At 41.7% G+C, this 19,207-nt stretch overlaps 1 protein-coding gene across 2 annotated transcripts in view; it reads right to left on the bottom strand.

Moving 5' to 3' along the window:
- The window catches only part of VPS8 (VPS8 subunit of CORVET complex), a 94,161-nt gene that overhangs the window by 48,127 nt on the left and 26,827 nt on the right, over nt 1-19,207 (bottom strand). For both annotated transcript variants that reach the window (XM_075099484.1, XM_075099485.1), the window contains exons 15-31: nt 18,939-19,013; nt 18,222-18,257; nt 17,089-17,179; nt 15,936-15,982; nt 14,958-15,047; nt 14,515-14,561; nt 13,767-13,989; nt 12,729-12,818; nt 11,279-11,330; nt 10,949-10,991; nt 10,124-10,196; nt 6,960-7,079; nt 6,298-6,369; nt 3,550-3,669; nt 2,292-2,348; nt 1,788-1,870; nt 337-421 (exon numbers count right to left, since the gene is read on the bottom strand). In XM_075099484.1, coding sequence (XP_074955585.1) covers nt 337-421; nt 1,788-1,870; nt 2,292-2,348; nt 3,550-3,669; nt 6,298-6,369; nt 6,960-7,079; nt 10,124-10,196; nt 10,949-10,991; nt 11,279-11,330; nt 12,729-12,818; nt 13,767-13,989; nt 14,515-14,561; nt 14,958-15,047; nt 15,936-15,982; nt 17,089-17,179; nt 18,222-18,257; nt 18,939-19,013 — 1,404 coding nt within the window. The remainder of the gene's footprint in view (nt 1-336; nt 422-1,787; nt 1,871-2,291; nt 2,349-3,549; nt 3,670-6,297; nt 6,370-6,959; nt 7,080-10,123; nt 10,197-10,948; nt 10,992-11,278; nt 11,331-12,728; nt 12,819-13,766; nt 13,990-14,514; nt 14,562-14,957; nt 15,048-15,935; nt 15,983-17,088; nt 17,180-18,221; nt 18,258-18,938; nt 19,014-19,207) is intronic.

Raw genomic sequence — 19,207 nt, 5'->3', positions numbered from 1 at the left:
ACTGATGGCAGAAACAAATAAGTATTGCAGTTAACAACTCTTGCAATAAATCCCACCTTGCCCTCAGGTTTTATGTATTAGCATTGCTTAAATTTAAAAAGAAATTAAAAACCCTGAAGCTTAAAAAAACCAAATCAACTCATCTCCAACACGCACACAAACACAAAAAAAACCCATGACTGTAACTAAGAAAATGCAACTGTAAAAGGAAGACATTTTTTTAAGATAGAGAAGTACGACAGAAGAGCAGGGCTGTTGTGCCTATTCACACTCTGGCCAGCAGGACAGGCTGTGCTGCTATGAAGAAGAAAGGCCAGAAGCACCAGATTTACTCACCTTTCTCACTGGATCACGCAGGTAACAGCCAATTATTTTGTCATAGCGAAGCTGTCGTTCGTACATGAACTCACAAATCTGGTAGCTGAAATGAAAAATGCTTTCCACGTTAGGAGAAACAGACTCACTCAGCTGAGTCAGCAGAATAGAAGTAGGTAGCACAGATCCAGCACAGTTTGGCAGCACTCAAGAGAAAACACAGCATATTTTACAAAAAGCATTTGGAAGTATCTTACATTAAGGTTTTCAGCGCACAGGTGGGGTGGCTCCAGTTTACATATGCCACTTAGAGGAAGGTTGATAGGCTGATTGGCCTGTGCCTGATTCTTTTGGGGAAGTTATCACACAGAACAGAGAAAATCAAAGTTACTAAGGTGAGAGAGGCAAGGGTCAGAGGGCAAAAATCCTTAAAGAAATCAGTTTTCATAGGTTCTGCTGTTCATAGATCATCCTCCTTATTTCCGTAACACACTCAGCTCTAAGCTAGGCCAATCCACAATATTAATTTGAAGAAATACACTGAACATGACTCAATAATGTGTTATGACACAGCTTCCTACCTTCAGATTTTAACAAACATCTTAGTATTTTGAGACTTAGCTAAAAACAGATGTAACTGAGGCAAAACAGATTAAAACTCTGCTAAATAACATTACACTATAGGTCTTAACTCTGATGGAAGTGGCCAAGCTGGTGGTTCTGGCTGTCAAAACTCTCTGAAGCAAAGAGAAAAAATGCATTGCTTGAGTCTGAAAAATTTGGTTAAGTAACTCCTTCCAGGACACACAGGAAAACAGGCATGGCATAGCCCACCGCTGCACTTCTATCCCTCTGATCCTGTATAGTATGGTGGATTAATTCACATAACATCCACATGCAATACTTGGATGAAGATGCCCCTCCCTGGCTGACACTGTTCAGGCATGACAGACTCTTTCTGGAAGTGTAAAGCATCTAAAGGAGATGGTGGAAATTTTCAGCCTTTCCAGACCCTGTGTTTGTCTCTCCTACTCAATTCTAAAATGAGTACCATGGGGGTGGCTTCAGACCCCTTCAAGCTTTTAAATCCACCTGTGGATCTCACCCCAACGAGTCATCTCCATCTGGCAGTGGTAGAGCATTCAAATATACAACTTTACAATACAATATACCTTTGAACAAAGCCTGGGCTCTAGGACAGGAAGTGCCAAAACTCATCAAGCCCCACAAGGTTTCATGCTGAAGGGTTTCCACAGCTCTAACCCCTCTTTTCTTAACAATGCCTCTGTAAGAACACCCAGAGGTAAGACAGAAAGACTAGGACTAAATATGGACATATTAAGTGAAGCATATGAGAATGCATAGGGAAAATAATCCCAAACACAGCTGCAAAGTATGAACAAAAAACGTGGAAGAAAAAGCTTTGGAGGAGATTTAAAGGCAGTATTTATATATTGTACACAGCAACTTACAATTCTGCTTTTTCTGCCATTTGGATAAGACGGCTCTCTTCAAACTGTACTATTCCTCCTGCCTGGAGCAATTCTAAAAGGACCTGCAGATATTGAAGGCCAGTTATTTATATTGCAGTAGTAGCTGGACAGCCAGCGCCATTCAGAAGTACACTGCTGCTGCTCTGTTAACCTTTGTATTAAGACTGGGCTTATTTTACAGATTTTTTTTTTTTTAATTGATTGTCCATTAACTATGAAGGTCATGTGCTTATCCAGGACTTTTCTTACCTCTGTTCTAACTGCTGTCAAACCTCTCCTGTGCGCAATGCTGGGGCAGGATCCTCCTTCACTCCTGCTGTGTACAGCGTTGCCCAATTCTTCCACACTGGCCACCGCTCCTATGCTAGGTGGCTGCTTTAGCATGCAGCCTTCAGCCAGCATACATTCCCGACAAGACTGACCTTTGCTCCTCAGCCTGGTCATACCTGGTGCTTAAAGAAATGTTCCCTTGAAGGCCATTACCTGTTGCCTCTCCGAATGGCGGGAGTCATCATCCGGACTGCACAGAAATTCAAGGACCTGTGCAAGGATGTAGACGTTAGCATGAGTTAGGCCTAGTTAGCATGCTCGTTAGCATAAACCTAACAAGCAAATTGTGAATACTGATAATGGGAACAGCAAATCAGAACACAACAGTGCAATTGGAATGCACTGTTCATCTGTGAGGTACTCTCTACTTAGTCCTGTAATTAAGGACACTCAAGAATACTGGAGTAACCAGGAACCTCTGAAAGACTCCAGGGAAGGAAACCCATAACTCTGCACCAGGATCTAGAACCAAACTTTGGGGAACCCAGGGAAGATAGAAGGACTCAAGGGACCCCATAACCCTGCCTGGGACCACACACCAAATAGCTGGAACCACTACGCTGACCCTTTTGACTTCTCTCCTGGACTGTGCCATCTCTTCCAGAAAAAACAGGAAATTGTGTAATTTATAAAATTCAATATATCTGTAATTACATTGTTTAACCCAGGCCTATTCAGCCTCCATAGACTACTGGTCCTAAATTATGACATAAGGACATATATTTTCTAACCTGTTCTTTTATAGTGTTCATATACCCATATTATCATCAAAGTGCAACTGCTGTAGCCATTGAAGCCACCTCCTCAGTCCCAGGAACTCCTAGGTCTTAAGCTGGGATATAAACTTAACCTGTGCAAGCTTTAGGTACGCACTGGTGCATATCAGCCTTTCAGCATTTCAAACAGCAGAGAAGGATGGCAGCCATGCAAACTAGAAATTACCAGCTATGTATACAAGCTCTATAAGCTCACTAGTATCATTTTAGTTGGCATCCTTTATCTCCCTACCTTGGCATCTTCATACACATAACAAGTGACAACAGAGCCACCAAAATGCTCACTGGGGCTTAAAGATAAACAGCTTGGGACTTTGCTTTCCCTCTCCTGACACACTAGTGACCATAGAAGTCTGTCATTCCACAGACATGAGCAGAGGCTGTTTCATCTCCTAAGACCTGACCCTATTTCTCACACAATTCCAGCAGGCAAGCTGAAATATGGAGCTTACTGTGCTTTTGTGGTCTCTCCTACTCTGCTTCTTTGAAACCACAACAAAGTCCCAGCAAGATGCTACTTGTTTTATAATGCACCAGTCCTTCCAGAATTGCTTCAGCCCACAGCACTAGCCACACTTTCTGTGGTGCTGTCCCCTCTTTGGAACTTTTTCCATGCCTCAGAAAGGAATACTTGCCTGGTCAAAAAGCGTCCTGTTCACAAACAAGGTGTTGTTGGGCTTGGCAAGCTGACGGGCAAGGAAGGTAAACAGACAGCCAACCTGCGATGGGGTGAAGTCAGAATTCTCTACCATGACCTGAGAAGTATTAGAGAGAAAAGGGAAAAATAAAACACAAGTGATTGATTCTGCAGATGTCTTTGGGAAAACAATCAGGACACTTCAACAAGAAATCCCTGTACAACCATCATGTCTCCTCCTACCCCAGACATCTATACAACCTCCTGGTGCTAGTCCATCCTGAAGGTCACAAGATAAGCCACCTTCCATGGCATTTAACTGTGCTACCTGAAGACACAGACAGTGGATGTGTCGCTGCTAAATCACCTCTGAAGAGGCTTGACCTCTCTGCCATATAGTCAAAGGAAGCATTCTTGCATGTCCCTGATTTTCGGGTGTGAGAGCGCTCTAAATCCACATTTATCTCAGTCTCTATAGTCTGTGCTGATCACTGGACACGTAACAGAGCTTCTGAGCAGAGAAATGTTGTCACATGAGGAAAATAGATAATATTAATAATTATAGGAGAAAAAAACCCACATTTGACTTCAAGCCCCAGGCGCTCAGCACTTCAATTGTGATATGCAGAAGAACTGATCAAATGACTATGAAATGACTGTAGGTTTGGAGAAAAAAAGTTTCTCATCTTGCATTAAATTAGCTGTTGGTTTATGAATATTTTGAGAAACTTGTGGCTGTGCTGACTTGACTTGAAATTACAGAAGAATGGAATATATATGAGTCACTACAAAAAAGATTTGAACCCTGAGAAGTGCTTGTTACCTGTCTGGCATATTAAAAAAAAAAGAGCGTGATGTGTCCCAACTTAGTGTCTCATACTTCTAAAAAAATCCTAAACACTAAGGGAAAGTTAAATGTCCATTTGGAGAGTTCCCCTCTAAGAGCAGTGGGTTTAGCTGGGAAGAAATCCATCACTTGAACAACTCTGTCAGCTAAAATCTAAGAATTGCTCTAGGAAAGCCTAGACACGGAGCATCTCATTTTATAGCCTCGTTCACCCTAAGCTTGGGAGATAAAACCGATTTCTTAAAGTGTCCTGGATTTCCAGATCCCCATGAGATGCTAATGGTTATCTTACACAAGCAGAGGCAGACAGGTAAAACACATTAAGGAATCAAGTAGAGCTCTGCTTGAAACATTAGCTGATGCTATCATTCTTTTTTAACCTTCATTTTCTGTTTAAAAAGGCTATTTCATACAGGAACCTAGTCAGGATGGCGTTAGCTAATAACATTAAAAATATGGCTCATTAAACCAGTAGGAGCATTTTATTCATTTTGGGTTTGTTTTTCACAAACTGGGTCCTTGTCAGTCCATGTGAAGGTGAAAATGCTGTACTTCTGAAACAGGGCAACCATACTGAGGCTGCAGGCCAACCATGTGGACTTTCTAAAAGATGATATATTTTGCAAAGTTTAAATCAGCATTACTAGAACATCTGTGTTGACCAAATTATTTTAAAAGCACAGCTACCTCCTAAGTGTGGGGTTTTTTTAAAATGATAAATTTAAATAAAATTCCAAGATATCTTTTATTTTTATCCAAAAGGAGAGCAGATTCCAGACCAAGGAACTGACAGTTCTCGTAACACCAAATTGTTTGCCTGCAGATGCATTTAACCCTGCAGAACTTCTCACAATCGCCCTCCTTTTCCCCTCCAGGAGCAGGGTTGAACTCTGTTGTGGTGGACATTTGCTACGTGGCCAGCAGCACAGAGCAGAGCTGTAAACAGCTCGATCCAGCCTACGCAGTGCCAGAGGAACACACCCCACAGCAGCTCCTGAACACAGCTGTAGTATGCCACCTCCTGCTGATGGCAGCAAAAGACACAAAAAAATCATGGTCTAACCCAGAACAGGACTAACATCCTTACAGCAACGTCCGACTCAGGTGGCCTCACAAAAGTTCTCCTATATTGGCATTATCTCAGCCCCTCCAACACTGTCTACTGCAGCAGCGCTTTCACTGAATTCACTCCCTGCTGCCCTTGCTCTCATCTAGAATGACGACAGTGACAGGGAAACGTTACTTATGATATGTTTATACATAAACAGCTTCCAAGTGGAGTTACTCATTATTAATGCTGACAGCTTTGAAGGGGAAAGCAAATGGCATTTGGCAGTGATAGCTTTTAATGAGAACATTCATTGTTAAGGAACACGGTCTGCAGATGACAAGTGATTTCTAGAGCACCAGGCTGCTAACTCTGACATTCCTCTTCTCTCCCATTTACTAAAGATAGGCCTGTCATTCTTGGTATGTTACAACCCAAACACAGCATTTAGAGATACAGAGAGCAGGGTTTTATCAGAAAAGCATTGGCATCCTGCCAAGCACAGGATTCCTGGGACCTTTTTTCCTGCTCAGAAGGAATTGGGGAGCAGAATCAATGAGAAGCACATAAAAACAAACTTAATAGTGCAGGGAGAAGAAATTTGACAACAAAGTACAACCCACGTGAAACCACAGACAGGAAATGAGACCTCTCTGTCACCATATTTAATGTGCATGAAAAATCACTTTCTAATATCCAACCGACAGCCTTGGCTAGGTGAATCCATCCTCCAGGCTTCTCAGAGGTGTCATCCAGAGGAAACACCTCATCCAAATTACAGGCCTTATAGCACGGTGTTGTACATAATCAGTCAGATGTAAACACAGAGGTTAGTTTTTAGGTACACTCACTTTCAGAAGTATGTCCACAATTCTCTGCTGATACTCCACAGCTTGCTTGTCATTCTTGAAGTCTTCAAAAGTCTGCATGAGGCAAAACACCAACACCTTGAGAAGAATGCTCTCCACTGGCAACCCCAGAAATACAAGCAAACACAGAGAAGCAGCCATATCATAAAGCTGATGATGTTTTTAAATCCTTTCTGTGCGCATCACCTAAGCAGCAGGTTCCAAGGTATCATTTGCTCTTTTGTAACTACCAAAATGGTTCTTACATATTCAGATAAAAAGTAACAGGTCCCAATAGACAGAGGAAATGCAAGAAATTTGGAAAGGAAGAAAAATGAATCTTTATCCAGGAGAAAGATGTAGGTACTAAAACATTCTTTACAAATATATTATTCTTTTTTAAAGATGGACTCTGTTACCAGAGTCTTCACTGTATAATGTCACGTTCATAAATTTATATTTAAGGACATAGGGGACTATTATGATATTCTCCAATATCTTATAGAACACACATCAAAACTGTTTCTGCATCAAGCCAGTAACTACTGGCTTAGCTAATGCATGAACTTTTTAATAGGAATCTTACAGATCATGCAACCATGATATAGACGATGATAGAATTGACATGACATTTTTTCTCTTGGAGGAGATCAGCAAGCTCTTACCAGAGCAAGAACATTAAGGAATTCCCGAGTGTCAAAGTGCAGCAAGGTACGAACATGAGGGTACACCTCTTCATCCACAGATCCTTCAGTTGAATGCAGCCGGATGAGAAATTCAAAGACCTGCAATGAAAATTCAAACAAACACAGCAGACTTCCTACGGATTTCAGATCACTGATAGCACAAGCACATGTTGGGAGTCAATCAGTGTTCTTACTTGAATAATATTTTCTACTGCTTGTTAGTAGGAAAAAAATTCCTCCTCCTTAGACTTGCCAACCAATTTAAGGTCAACCAAAATTTAAGATCCAGCAAAAAATTAAGGCTTATGCTTGCAGGCCAAAGCGTGTGAAATTAGCTAACTCCCTCCCCTTCCTGCAGCCCTCCTGAGAAGCTGTGCAACTCCTTCTTATCCAGGGCACAGCTCCTCTCCTTGTCAGGAGTTCTCTTTGGAAGAGCCAGTCAATCTGCCCCCTCACTTTGAGGCACAAAGCTTTTGGCACTGCAAAGACTGACTTAGGTGCTATTCAACTCTCTTAGCTCCCCCACTGACTTTCTAGTTCCTGAAATTTGAGCATGCCTTTCAAAATGAAGGCAACTCCCTTGACTGAACCACTGACAGAGGGTCCAGAATCTACCAGGGAACAAACAGGTCAACAACGGCTCCAGTTGTCTCAGACATGCTCACAACAGATCTGGCTACCAGCAGAAAGAGAGCAGATGGTTGCAGACTGGCTAGCACTCACGAGTATGTGTTAGGATACACGCTGGGATCCCATGAAAAACTGACAGGCAGTAACACTCTCCAAGCCATCCTCAGGAAATGCCACATTCTCTCATTTACTCCTATTCCAAATTAATTTTCCTGTCACCACAGTGGCAGTAAAGCCAGGAGAAGTCAGCAGCTTGACTTTCAGACCCATAACCTTGCCTGTTGGCATCCTTGAATATGCCACCCAACCGCCAGCTGGGAACTCTTAAGAAAACAAACCAAAACACCCAGACTGTAGCTAGAGTGAAGTGGATTCAAGTATCCAGACAGAAAGGTGTTACTTAAGCCACACTCTCAGGAATACTATCAGAGGTCATAAAAAGGAGAGGTTGATGGGACCTCCTGAGTACTGCCACTGGTTGGGTGTAGTGCTTTAGCCCCAGCCAGCAACTAAACCCCACGCAGCCCCTCGCTCGCCACCCCTGCAGTGGGATGGGGGAGAGATTCAGAAGAGTAAAAGTGAGAAAACTTGTGGGTTGAGATAAGAACATTTTAATACTTGAAATAAAGTGAAGTAAAATAGCCGTAGTAGTAGTAATAATAAACAAAGCAAGTGATGCATGATGCAACTGCTCACCACCTGCTGACCAATGCCCAGCCCGTCCCCAAGCAGTGATCACTGCCCCCTGGCCAACTCGCCCCAGCTTATAGACTGAGCATGGCATCATATGGTATGGAAGATCCTTTGGCCAGTTTGGGTCAGCTGTCCTGGTTGTGCCCCTCCCAGCTTCTTGTGCACCTGGCAGAGCATGGGAGGCTGAAAAGTCCCTGGCTTAGTGTAAATACTACTTAGCAACAACTAAAACATCGGTGTGTTATCAAAAGTATTCTCATGCTAAATCTAAAACATAGCACTACACCAGCTACTAGGAAGAAAATTAACTCTATCCCAGCCAAAAGCAGGGCATCAGGCTATCACTTCCCCTCAGACCTTGAGCCACAGTGTGTTACTGTGCCAGCTCTAGCGTGGGCAGGGGACAACAGGGGACAATGGGAGAGGGCAACAGCGTAGTGCTTGATGCAGCAAAGGGAAGCAGACTGGTTTGCACACCCTGTGACGGAAGGGTTTGCAGTAACCCAGAGCTACACATACATATAGCTACAAGGTCTGGATTAGAAAACAAAACAACACACCACCAACCCTGCAACACCAAGAAAAATGCCACCCCACAAACCAAAAAAATATGTTTCACTGTAGTGCAAAGAGAAACTGCAAAACAGCAAGTACTTTTGCTTACTGAAACCCTGAAACTAAAGTGAAACACTAGAGACCAAAAAAAGTTTGCAGTATAACTTGCCAGAAACTCAGGAAAGCATTTTATGAGCACAAAATGATGATCAGGAGCATCCTTTAAGAAATTGTCAGAGGTGATTCCAAAGGAGTTAAGTTTTGCCTTAGGCTAACCTTCAGACACAGCTTAAAGAGAAATACTCAGCTTGAGGGCTCTGATGGAAATAAATTAATGAGATTTACTTGGCAGTGAGCAAGCCAAATTTCATTACATGTAACCTGCATGTCTACTTGTACTTTTGACATAAGTTCACTGTGATTTTAGCTAGGTACTCTCTCCCTACCAGGAAATCATTAAAAACATGCTTGCACCTGTCCTGAGCAAATATATAAGGCATATGCAATAGTACATGTTGCCTTGAAACAACCTGCCAATCTCCTGGGCAATCCAGATGGAAAAAGCTATTCCTCCTAATGTGAAAGCTGCAAACTCGGAACAGTGTGATGGATCCGGTCAGCCAAAGATGGTCCACTGAACAGGGTGGTGAAGAACAACATGAGGAGATACAGCTCAAAAACCAAACCTTGTCCAAAAGGAGGACAGTAGGATAACCCTGCACTGTCACAGGATAATAGCAGCACACAGAAACCTTAAGGCATAAGCTGCTGTCCTAAAGTACCCTGGGAAGATGACTTGCATGTTAGGTCACAGTTCTTCCTAGAGAGACTAGGCAGAACAACAAAAGAACGAGAGAAATGGGTAGTCAGCCTCTGCTCAATCCCGCCTTGCATGCATTTGGAAACAGGGAAGGTCCTCCCATATTTGACACATCATAGTCAGGTTTAGAAAGAGACAGCTACAGATTTCTCGTAACTTTGTGGTAAAGAATAAGGAAAAAAACAATCAAAACTAGTGCTAGTATATGTTCCCACATCCCAATTTACAGTTGAAAGAAAAACATTAAGTTTAAATGTTCGGATTGTAACAACTGTTTGATTTCATTCTTTAAAAGCCTATTTGGTATTTACAGTGGTATATACTCATATCCCAAGGCTACAGCTATCAGACTGATAATAGTTTTCTATCAGAAACCCATGAAAGATGACATACGCAGCTTCTAAAAAGCTTACATGGGAAAGTCTCCTTCCACAAGGTTGCTCACCTGATTTTTAACCAAAGGTACCAGATCTTCAGGAATATCACCCAATGGATATGCACGGCCTGCCAAGCAGCAGCTATAGAAAAGGAGGGGGAAGGCATTTTTAGTACATCCTGACATTAAACAGATTGAGAACAGTTTATTTTTTGAGTTAGTTTTCAGGATGCTCTTAAAACAAGCCAAACAAATTTATTTTGTAAATCATGAAAGCAAGCATTGCAGAAAGCACTGCTGTTAATACACAATAAGAAAATGCACTGTATGAACTTGCATCCAAGGTATGCCATTCCACAGCAGAAAAGTAATGGGGAAACTCAGTATTTCTCACAAAAATCTTTACTCTTGCATTTTAGGAAGCAGTAGTAATGCAGAATCTAATGTTCGCAATCTTGAATAGGTTCCAGAAAGAGGAATTCACTAACTAATCACTACCGTGCAACCTCAGAATGTCCTCCTGCAAACAACAGGCAACACAGTAAGCAGCAACTGAGCACAGCTACCCCAAAAGGCATTGCAGAAAGGGCTAAAATAAGGAGCACTGTGTCACACACAGGACAGAGAACTCACACTAACCAAACTCTAAAGATAAAGACATGGTCTTGGCACATCAGCAGTAACTAGCTCAGCCTCTCACTTCATCCTTTCTATCCACTCACACGATGTGTAACAAGAAGCCATTGTAACTTTGTCAGCTGTACAAAGTAGCCATTGCTATTTTACGCAATCTCTCAGACCTTGAAACACACTATAAGATTACACAACTATAGTGAGGTAAAAATCTGGTGCCACCACTAGGCAACACATCACACACTTTGTAGGGGACCTTACCTTATATATACAAGCAGCTTGTTGCCCATTACCACCTGCTCATCTGCAAAACAAAAATTATTTGTCACCTTTTCTTCACAAGGCAATGTACAGAGATGCAATTCTTTTTCCCAGCTGTTTGCAAAACATCTCATCCGACACAGAGTTTTACACACAGTAAATTGGGCAGCTTTACACACAGTAAGTAGTACTAGAACACTTTTCTGTTCTCCAAGACCCTTATATTGGGCACGTACTGCTTTTTTGCATCTCTCTGTTGGAAGTAACTAGAGATATTCAAAACATCAAATATCAAAACTAGAAACCCTTTAGAAGGAAAGAATTCTGTACCTGTGAGAGACTTCCCAGCATTCAGTGGAGGAACAATGACTTTGAATAGTTTCTGTAACAAGACAGACGACAGTGCTCAAACAGCTGGAAAAACTCGAAGCAAAGGATCTATATGGTTTCCTACAGAAACTCTGCTTTCTCACCGTGTCTTACAATTAAAAGGGGCAGAGGACACCAAGATGTGGCAAAGGATACTTTTCCCAGCTGCTGTTATGACATGAAAACACCAGCCTTCATTCAATCAGATCTAATCTTAACACAGGCCACACTAAAAAAGCAATGTTCAGTAGTCCCAGAAGTAACAGTCAGAGCATAACTGACCAGCCCCACTTCTGTTCCTGATTATTCTGCCACCAGATATGATGCAAACCTTCAGCCTACCTAGTAGGGACACCAGAGAGCCTTTAGTCTGGGTATGTAGAATGAGGACTCATCTAAATACTTAGCTCTAGAAAGCAAAAAAGTTATTTGTACTCATACAGCTAGTGTTAGGTTTCCAGAAGTCCTTTTTAAAATCACGAACACCTAGTCTCCTTCCTGAGACAAATCAAATGAGATTGTAACTGCTAAAAATTGCACAGTTCGAGATTTTCACACTCAAAAGGACCCAGCTCGCTCTTTCAGCAGTACTGAGAGAATACCAGCAGCGCTTCCATAATGAAACATCTTGATGTTACAGTTATTGGCTTTAGGAGCAACTGGTATATCAGGCACATCTTCCAGATTACCAGCTGTAGCATCAACAGGGCCTTCAGTTACAGCATTACATTGAGTCCTGTGCTTACTGTTGCCAAATCACACCCAAGTGCTAAGAATAAAGCTCACCTCAGTGCAAGGACTGTTTCTAGCTTTTTTTCCTGAATTTCACACACACGTAAGGTCGCCCTTTGTTTCCATTACTCTTTAATACATATTAATATATCATTGTGTCAGCAGAGGAAGAATGGTATGAAGGAAAAAAAAGCATGAGGTGTACATAGAACCTCTCACACTTATACCCCCATTAATCCCATTGTGCAGAAAGTTGATGCTTTCTCAGCACATCATGCCACATAGGCCAAGCTCTCCACCAGCAACAAAGCTGTGTCTGTTAGCAGACAGTTTTGCAATGCAATCTCCTTAAGTCATCATGTTATTCTCTTCTGGTGCTTTTGTTTTATATTTATTTATTAACATGACTAAACTTACTGCTCTAACTTTGCAGAGCATTGCTACCTCAGCAGGGAAATTTGTGTACTAAAGCACAGTAATTACAAATTACTTTTTTCCTCTATTGCATCTAGTCAAATAAACTGCATATATCATACATTATTTCTCCCTTGAAATGAAAAAGAACAAATATATATACACGCTGGATGAGAAGATAATGCACTGGGTTTGGAATGCTGTTTCTCAGATAGACTGTGTGCTGAACACACAAATAACTCACTTCACTGAGCATCTTTCCTACCTCCATTGGACTAATGAAGTCATTCATCCCACTGTTGTAGACATAGATCATGGCATCATAGAGACGGTTTTCCCAGCACAGAAGAACTACCTGCAAGGCAAACAAGGTACAATATAGATATACAGCTGCTCTTGGCTCACAGTCTTCTCATTGCCCAGTCTCTTGAATACAATCTCCATCATGCAACAGTACGATTTAAAGCAGAAAGGGAATTTCCACTTGCAGAACTCGTCTCTGCAAGGACCTCAGCTCCCCAAAGGGAGTATCCAGCTTATTGCTCACACAGCAAACATGGAATTTAACTGTCTAGATTCTAATATCCATAACCTGCATGAGGTTAAGGAATTAGAAAAAGCAAACCAGTTCTTCAAAACACTTGGTTGCACTAGTTTGCCTTTTGGTTGCATTAGTAAATAATTTTGTCGAGTTCCCAAGCAGTTCCCTCCTTGGAATGGAAAGCCATGCTGTGAGAATAAGAACTGGCCAAGGAAAACAGGACCACCCAGCAGGAACACCTCCTTGCTCCAATAACTTTGTCATGCAAGAGCAAGCAGCTTAGCAGAGCAGGCTGGCATGCAGGCACCAAACTGACAAATGCAACACCAGTTTTTTTGTGCCTCTGCAGCCTTTGATGTTAGGTAAGGTACTCAAAACAGGAAGGACTGACTGAATACCAGACTGATTCTGACGGACTAGTAGCTTCCAATGCATTCAATTGCTGATGCATTAACCTAAACCAGGACACAAAATGGGGGAGCAAACCATGTTTATAGGAGCATGCATGCTACAGGATGGACACAGCCACGCTAAATAATTCCCACATTCATTGAATTTGATCCCAGGGACACAGGCCTAAGTTCTGTTACAAATTAGTGACCAAAAGGCATGAATGGATTCGACTGTGTAAGTCTTGCCTGTTGAAAGGCGACATCCTGTTTTCCACAGGCTATGCTGTGCTTAAACGCACAAGAAGTTTGCATCAGTGGCTAGGGGATGCTGTCTAACCACAGGAACTCAGTATGCAGTATAACAGCTCACCTGCTGTATGTCTAAGCTGGTGATATCCATATGCACAATGCAGGCTTCTAAATTTTCCAACCTGTTCTTGTCTTGGAAGTGAAGCAGCAAGTCCTTCATCACTTGAGCTGTGATTCCCATCAGCTTATCACTTAAGATATATGGCTCCAAGCACTCCAGAAAGATGCCTTTAGCTACAGAATTCTCACTCATTTTATCATATATCTGATTAAATAATAGATCCCTAGGGGGACAGAAGCGTTTAGTTATCAAATAATCTCATTACAGTCTCCTCTTACTTATCTATTTTCTGAGGGCTCCAAATTAAACTCCATTTGCTCTGTATTTCTCAAACTCAGGAACTGAATGCCCTGTTCAGCTTATACTGACACAAGTTACAAGCAGCTACACAAAATAAACTGGCTATGGATGTTGCAGCAAAAAACCTGCTGTTAGAGGGGAAATGATGATGACAGGAAAATCTATCAAGGCAGCTTCTTTCTTAAGGGGATGGTGTGGGGGAAACAGTTTGAAGCAAACTTTTCTTCCTCAACATATCAATGAAAATTTAAGACACACTTATTTGAGTACTGAATACCCTGATTTTAGTATCAGTTTTTAAGCATTCCTCTAAACTGTGATGTTGTATATGATATGACGATGATGTGATGCAATTCCTCTAAACCATGTGATATCATAGGAGACAGCACTCAGAACTACGTGGGTTGGTGGTCTGCCTTGGGAGACAGGCTTGCAAACTCAGACTTACGTGCGCTGGAGTAAGAGACAATAATCAACAATGACAGGCACCACATCCTGCAGAAGAAACAAAGCTGTAAGGACTGGCAAAAATCCTGCCAAACAGCACATCCTGCAGAGCACAAAATGAAGTTTGGCCAATAGGCCAATACAGAGCAGAATCAATGAGTTATTTGAATCAGCTGGTAGCTGGCACAGTTACAGGTTTTCCTGTATGCTGGTTCATATGGAGAAAAACTCTAGTCCCACTTCTGCAGAGGACGGGGAGTACAGGTTCTGCTCTGCTGCCTAGCCATAACTAAGTCCTGATTTCATTAGTATACACAACAGGTGAGAGTTCAGGTGAACCACAGCAATATTTTTCAAAAATAGACAACTAATTTTTGCAGCACAGCAAAGTCTGATTAAAAAATTCAAAAGATCTACACAAGAGCATCCTCTGGAGCGCCATACCTGAAAATGTTGCTCCATAACCTGGATTTTCCCTTGGTCAGGACATTTCTTCAAAGTTCGATCAGCGTAATGGAGAATGATTTCAACCATCTGAATTACAATAAACAAAAAAAATTCATTCAAGTCCTACAACAGAGGCCCTACTTGGTAGCACATTTAATAGACTGACTTGGGGATTGGCAGCACAGTAAACACTGTTGTCCCATTTTGAGTATGAACTAGTGTGGGCAGGAAGGACAAGAGGGAATAGGCTGCCGAAAGACAATGGCACGACATGGCACAGAAGTGGACCAGTGGGATACTGAAGGCCTACACTAGCCTTAACTGACCAAGAAACCGGGCAGCCAGCCTGCCAGCAAATTTTCAGGCAGATGAACTCATCCTGAAGCACAAGGCTCATATGGGCCATGTTTTTACCCAAAGCTTAAGTTATAGTATCTTAAACAGCAAAACTTATTCACCTGCAATTAAATTCACATTAAAAAAACTTACCGCTGAATAATTATTGCAATAATTGTGTAATTTAAACATACTCTTCCCAGAAAAAGGTTCCTGTAACAACTGAAGAGGATCAGTTGAAGAGTTTATTCCATGTCCATGTATACATAGAGCAAAGTTTCCATCCTGAGAGCCAGTAAGTTATGTGCTGATGGACGCTTGCCAACCAAAGATCAGGAAAATCTGGAGTTAGCTACAAAAAAGGTTTCTCTCCACTGAGAGGGGACCAGAGATCTCAAGGCCTGGATGATAATGTCATGCTTTGATTTGCTAATGCTGCAGATTTTATCCCCACCTTTACCCAAAAGGTATTTCTAAGTCTCTTCTAAAATCTGACTCACAATCTTAGCAAGAGAGGCATAGGTACATGTTCTAAAATTAGTTGGATTAACTTCTGGAGGACAGAAGCCATTCCCTCCGGGAACACAGTATCACATCAGCATACATGAAAACCCCATTAGGAAGAGATCAGTGACTCACTCTGTCTGCTATGACTGCTTTCCGCTTGCTTGTGTCCCCAGACAAGCCTAGAAAGAAGGGGGGGGGGAGCGGGAGATGAAGCTTTTCTCATCTAAGCTACCAGTGGAAATACAAAAATCCCACAGTTCAGATGCTAACACGACTACTCTTGAGAGACAGAGGTCAGGATATCTAAATACACATTTCTGTGTTCTGCTTTTAGCCCACTTTTCTTCTGAAGAGCTTATTCTCCCAGTGTAAAGACTGTTCCAGCACAGCAATGACAAGAACAGATCTGAGTGCTGTCTAACATTGAGAAAACAATTAATGGAGGGCTGTCAAAGACTGTGTACATAAGGCTAACTGCTGGAGGATGCTTTGATGCAAAGAAGCTGAATTCAGTGCACTATAGAAAAACATCTTAAATGCCAACTCAAAAAGACAGTAATTCTTTGAATACTGAAAAACTATCTGCTTAATTGCATTATATCCATGCATTAAAATGAGACACATCTTCATATACTAGCAATTTCACAGCAGGAGGATCTTATCCTGAGAACTTGAGTCTCATCTGTCAAAACCATCAGAAGTTATTTGCTGAAAAGTCAGTATGCCCAGTCCAAATCAGACCATTCAAGCAGCAGTTTCTGGCATAATTAACATGTTTATCGTAACAAGCTAAGTGCTCAGAAAGCATCCTCCTTCATAGGAAACATGGTGCCAAAACCCAGCAGTTCTTTCAGTCAGTTGTATAGTCAGAGGAGTCCTGAATGAAAGTACCTGCTTGGCAGAGCTGACAGAACATCACACTGAAAATTAGCTACAGGTCATGCATGACCTTCAGGAATATTTTGGCAGGCTAGATATTCAACACCTGGATCCACCTCCTTCACGGCAAAGTGACAACAGATAGGAGTCAACACAGACCAAGTCTGATTTTCATTTGAAAACAGCAGGCTGCTAAAGGGACTATGACTCTCAAAAAAACCTCAAACAATCCATATACAGGTGGTGTTTCTGCCAAACACAAAGTAGCACATCCTACTTTCTGTTCTTCAATTCTCTTCCTCTTTTTTCCTCCCTGAAAAAGTTATTTCCATACATGCATAAGTTTAAAACCTTCCCTAGTGGTTTCAATTAAAAAAACCCAAACAAACAAATTCCCCAAACTTACCTACTACAGCCTTTGCTTTACCTTCATAAAAAGACCAAGCTAGAGTCAGGGCATCAGTGAGACGCTCTTGTTTCAAAAGGTGGTCAACTCTCTAAAATAACAAGTAATATTGGACCTTAGTATTACAGAAAATGTGATCCCCTCCCATTTAAGATCAGCACTTCCTGGTAGTGGGTAACGATCCCTGACAGCAAGGGGACAGGAAACCTTGGAAGCTCTCAATACACCGCAGTAAAAGACAGCATCTCAAAAAGATTTTCACATGTACATTTTCTGCCAGACAGTTAAAAAAGACTAAGAAATGTCAGGCCCCAGTACATCCAAGTCCCCCTGGGCCACATTTTAGGTCAGGTGCTTGATGGATGGAGACCCACAGCATCAGTGAGTGTCTGCCATCACAAAGAAAAGTATTTTCCATTCCCCATCCTTGCCTCATCACTTAGAGCACAACAAACACCTCTGACATGTTTTCAGCATACGGGTGTACTCATCCTACCCTTTATTTTCTCCTGAGATCACAGTCAACAAGGATTGAAGTGGATCACAAGTATTTTCTGCTTTAAGGAATTATTAGAACACAGGGTTGAGTACCATCAGTCTTGGTATGTTACGTCAAAATGATAAAGTACTGTTTGAGAAAGAGAGATTCCATTCTGTACTGCAGCAAGAACTAACCCTCAGCTTCACACCCTCATCCCCCACATACTCAGTTACAACTCTTGACAAAGTGTCCTATGACAGAGAGGCCTGCAACACAACAGAAACCATACAGTAATATAGAAGGAGGTTGGCTCAGAGCATGTAACTTCTGATTGACTTCTGAATTCTAGGAAAACCAGTACAAGAAATCATGGGTCAAAACAAGACTTTTCAATAACAGTTTACTAAAGCAAAGTGGGTAGTGAATGGCTGGAGGGAAAACTAGCAGAGGGAAGTGGTCTTAGTAACTGAAAGCAGCAACGGTATAATAGCTCAACAGAGCTGAACTGTTCATATTTTGTTAAAGGTCCTGACACAATGTCACATGGAGGAGTTTATAATCAGGGGTGAGTACAAGAGCTGTAAAGCAGGTAAGAGGAAAAATGGTGAAGGTTGCTTCAAGGAGAAATGTAAGACTGGAAAAAATGACGTACCTCTCTCCAGCTTCTCAATGTTATGACATGAACAGACTAGAAAAGAAAATTTTAAAAATAAACATTTAAGAAGTTATTTCCTTAGAGTAGCTTATGCAGTCTGTGGTATCCCACAGACCCAGCAGAGCATGCTCGTACAGATGAAGCCAAGTAAAGCAACCATCAAGCTTGGCATGGCAGGAATAAATTGGATGTTTACACTTAACAGAAAGCATCATTTACATGGTCTTACAACCCATCTACTCCAAGATACCATCCCTCACTTCTTCCCCTCCTTCAACATGCCATCCAATATGCCATGTCTCTGCCTTTTCAGACAGCCTGCACTGCAGGACAGGAAAAGTGAATAGGATATTCCTTTTATCATTCCATGCAATAGGGTACAGTTTCCCCCGCTGTCTTATTTTCTTCTGTTTACTCACTAGCACATTTAAGACAGAGAAATTGAAGCTTAGGACAGCAGAGATGTGAGTAAGGTAAAGTCTACCCTGAAGGAGCATGAACCACGATACTGCGGAACTATGACAATGTCTTTCTTAGCCCATACCTTGGCTAAAACCAAATTATTGCACGTTTCTTTAATCTCATGACGTAAGTGCACAAAGAACCCATCCCTGATTCACATCTCCATAGAATAAAAAATTGCCCTTCTCCAGAAGATGAGCTACCATCAACAGTGAATGCCCTGTACTTTTAGTAAAAACTCCCCACATTTACCTTAGTTCCAAGGTAAAAGATCTGACCACCACAGCTGTTAATGGACTGATAACAAGCTTTTTCTCCAACCAATGCCTACAGGGAGAAAAATTACATGCAAGTAAAACTGCTTTTTGTTTTTATAAAACTTCCCAATGAACACATGTACACTTGAACTTTAGAGTCACTTTGTAACTCAGAAATCAAAATGAGGACTGGGAGAGAACACCACAGGTTGCTGGGCAGCTGTAAGTAAAAAAGGTCTGCTGTTACTCCTTCCTGCTTGTGAA

The sequence above is a fragment of the Phalacrocorax aristotelis genome, chromosome 7, assembly GCF_949628215.1.
Source record: "Phalacrocorax aristotelis chromosome 7, bGulAri2.1, whole genome shotgun sequence".
NCBI lineage: Eukaryota > Metazoa > Chordata > Aves > Suliformes > Phalacrocoracidae > Phalacrocorax > Phalacrocorax aristotelis.
The sequence above is the reverse complement of the archived record's forward strand: the minus strand, read 5'-3'. Positions and strand labels throughout refer to the sequence as shown.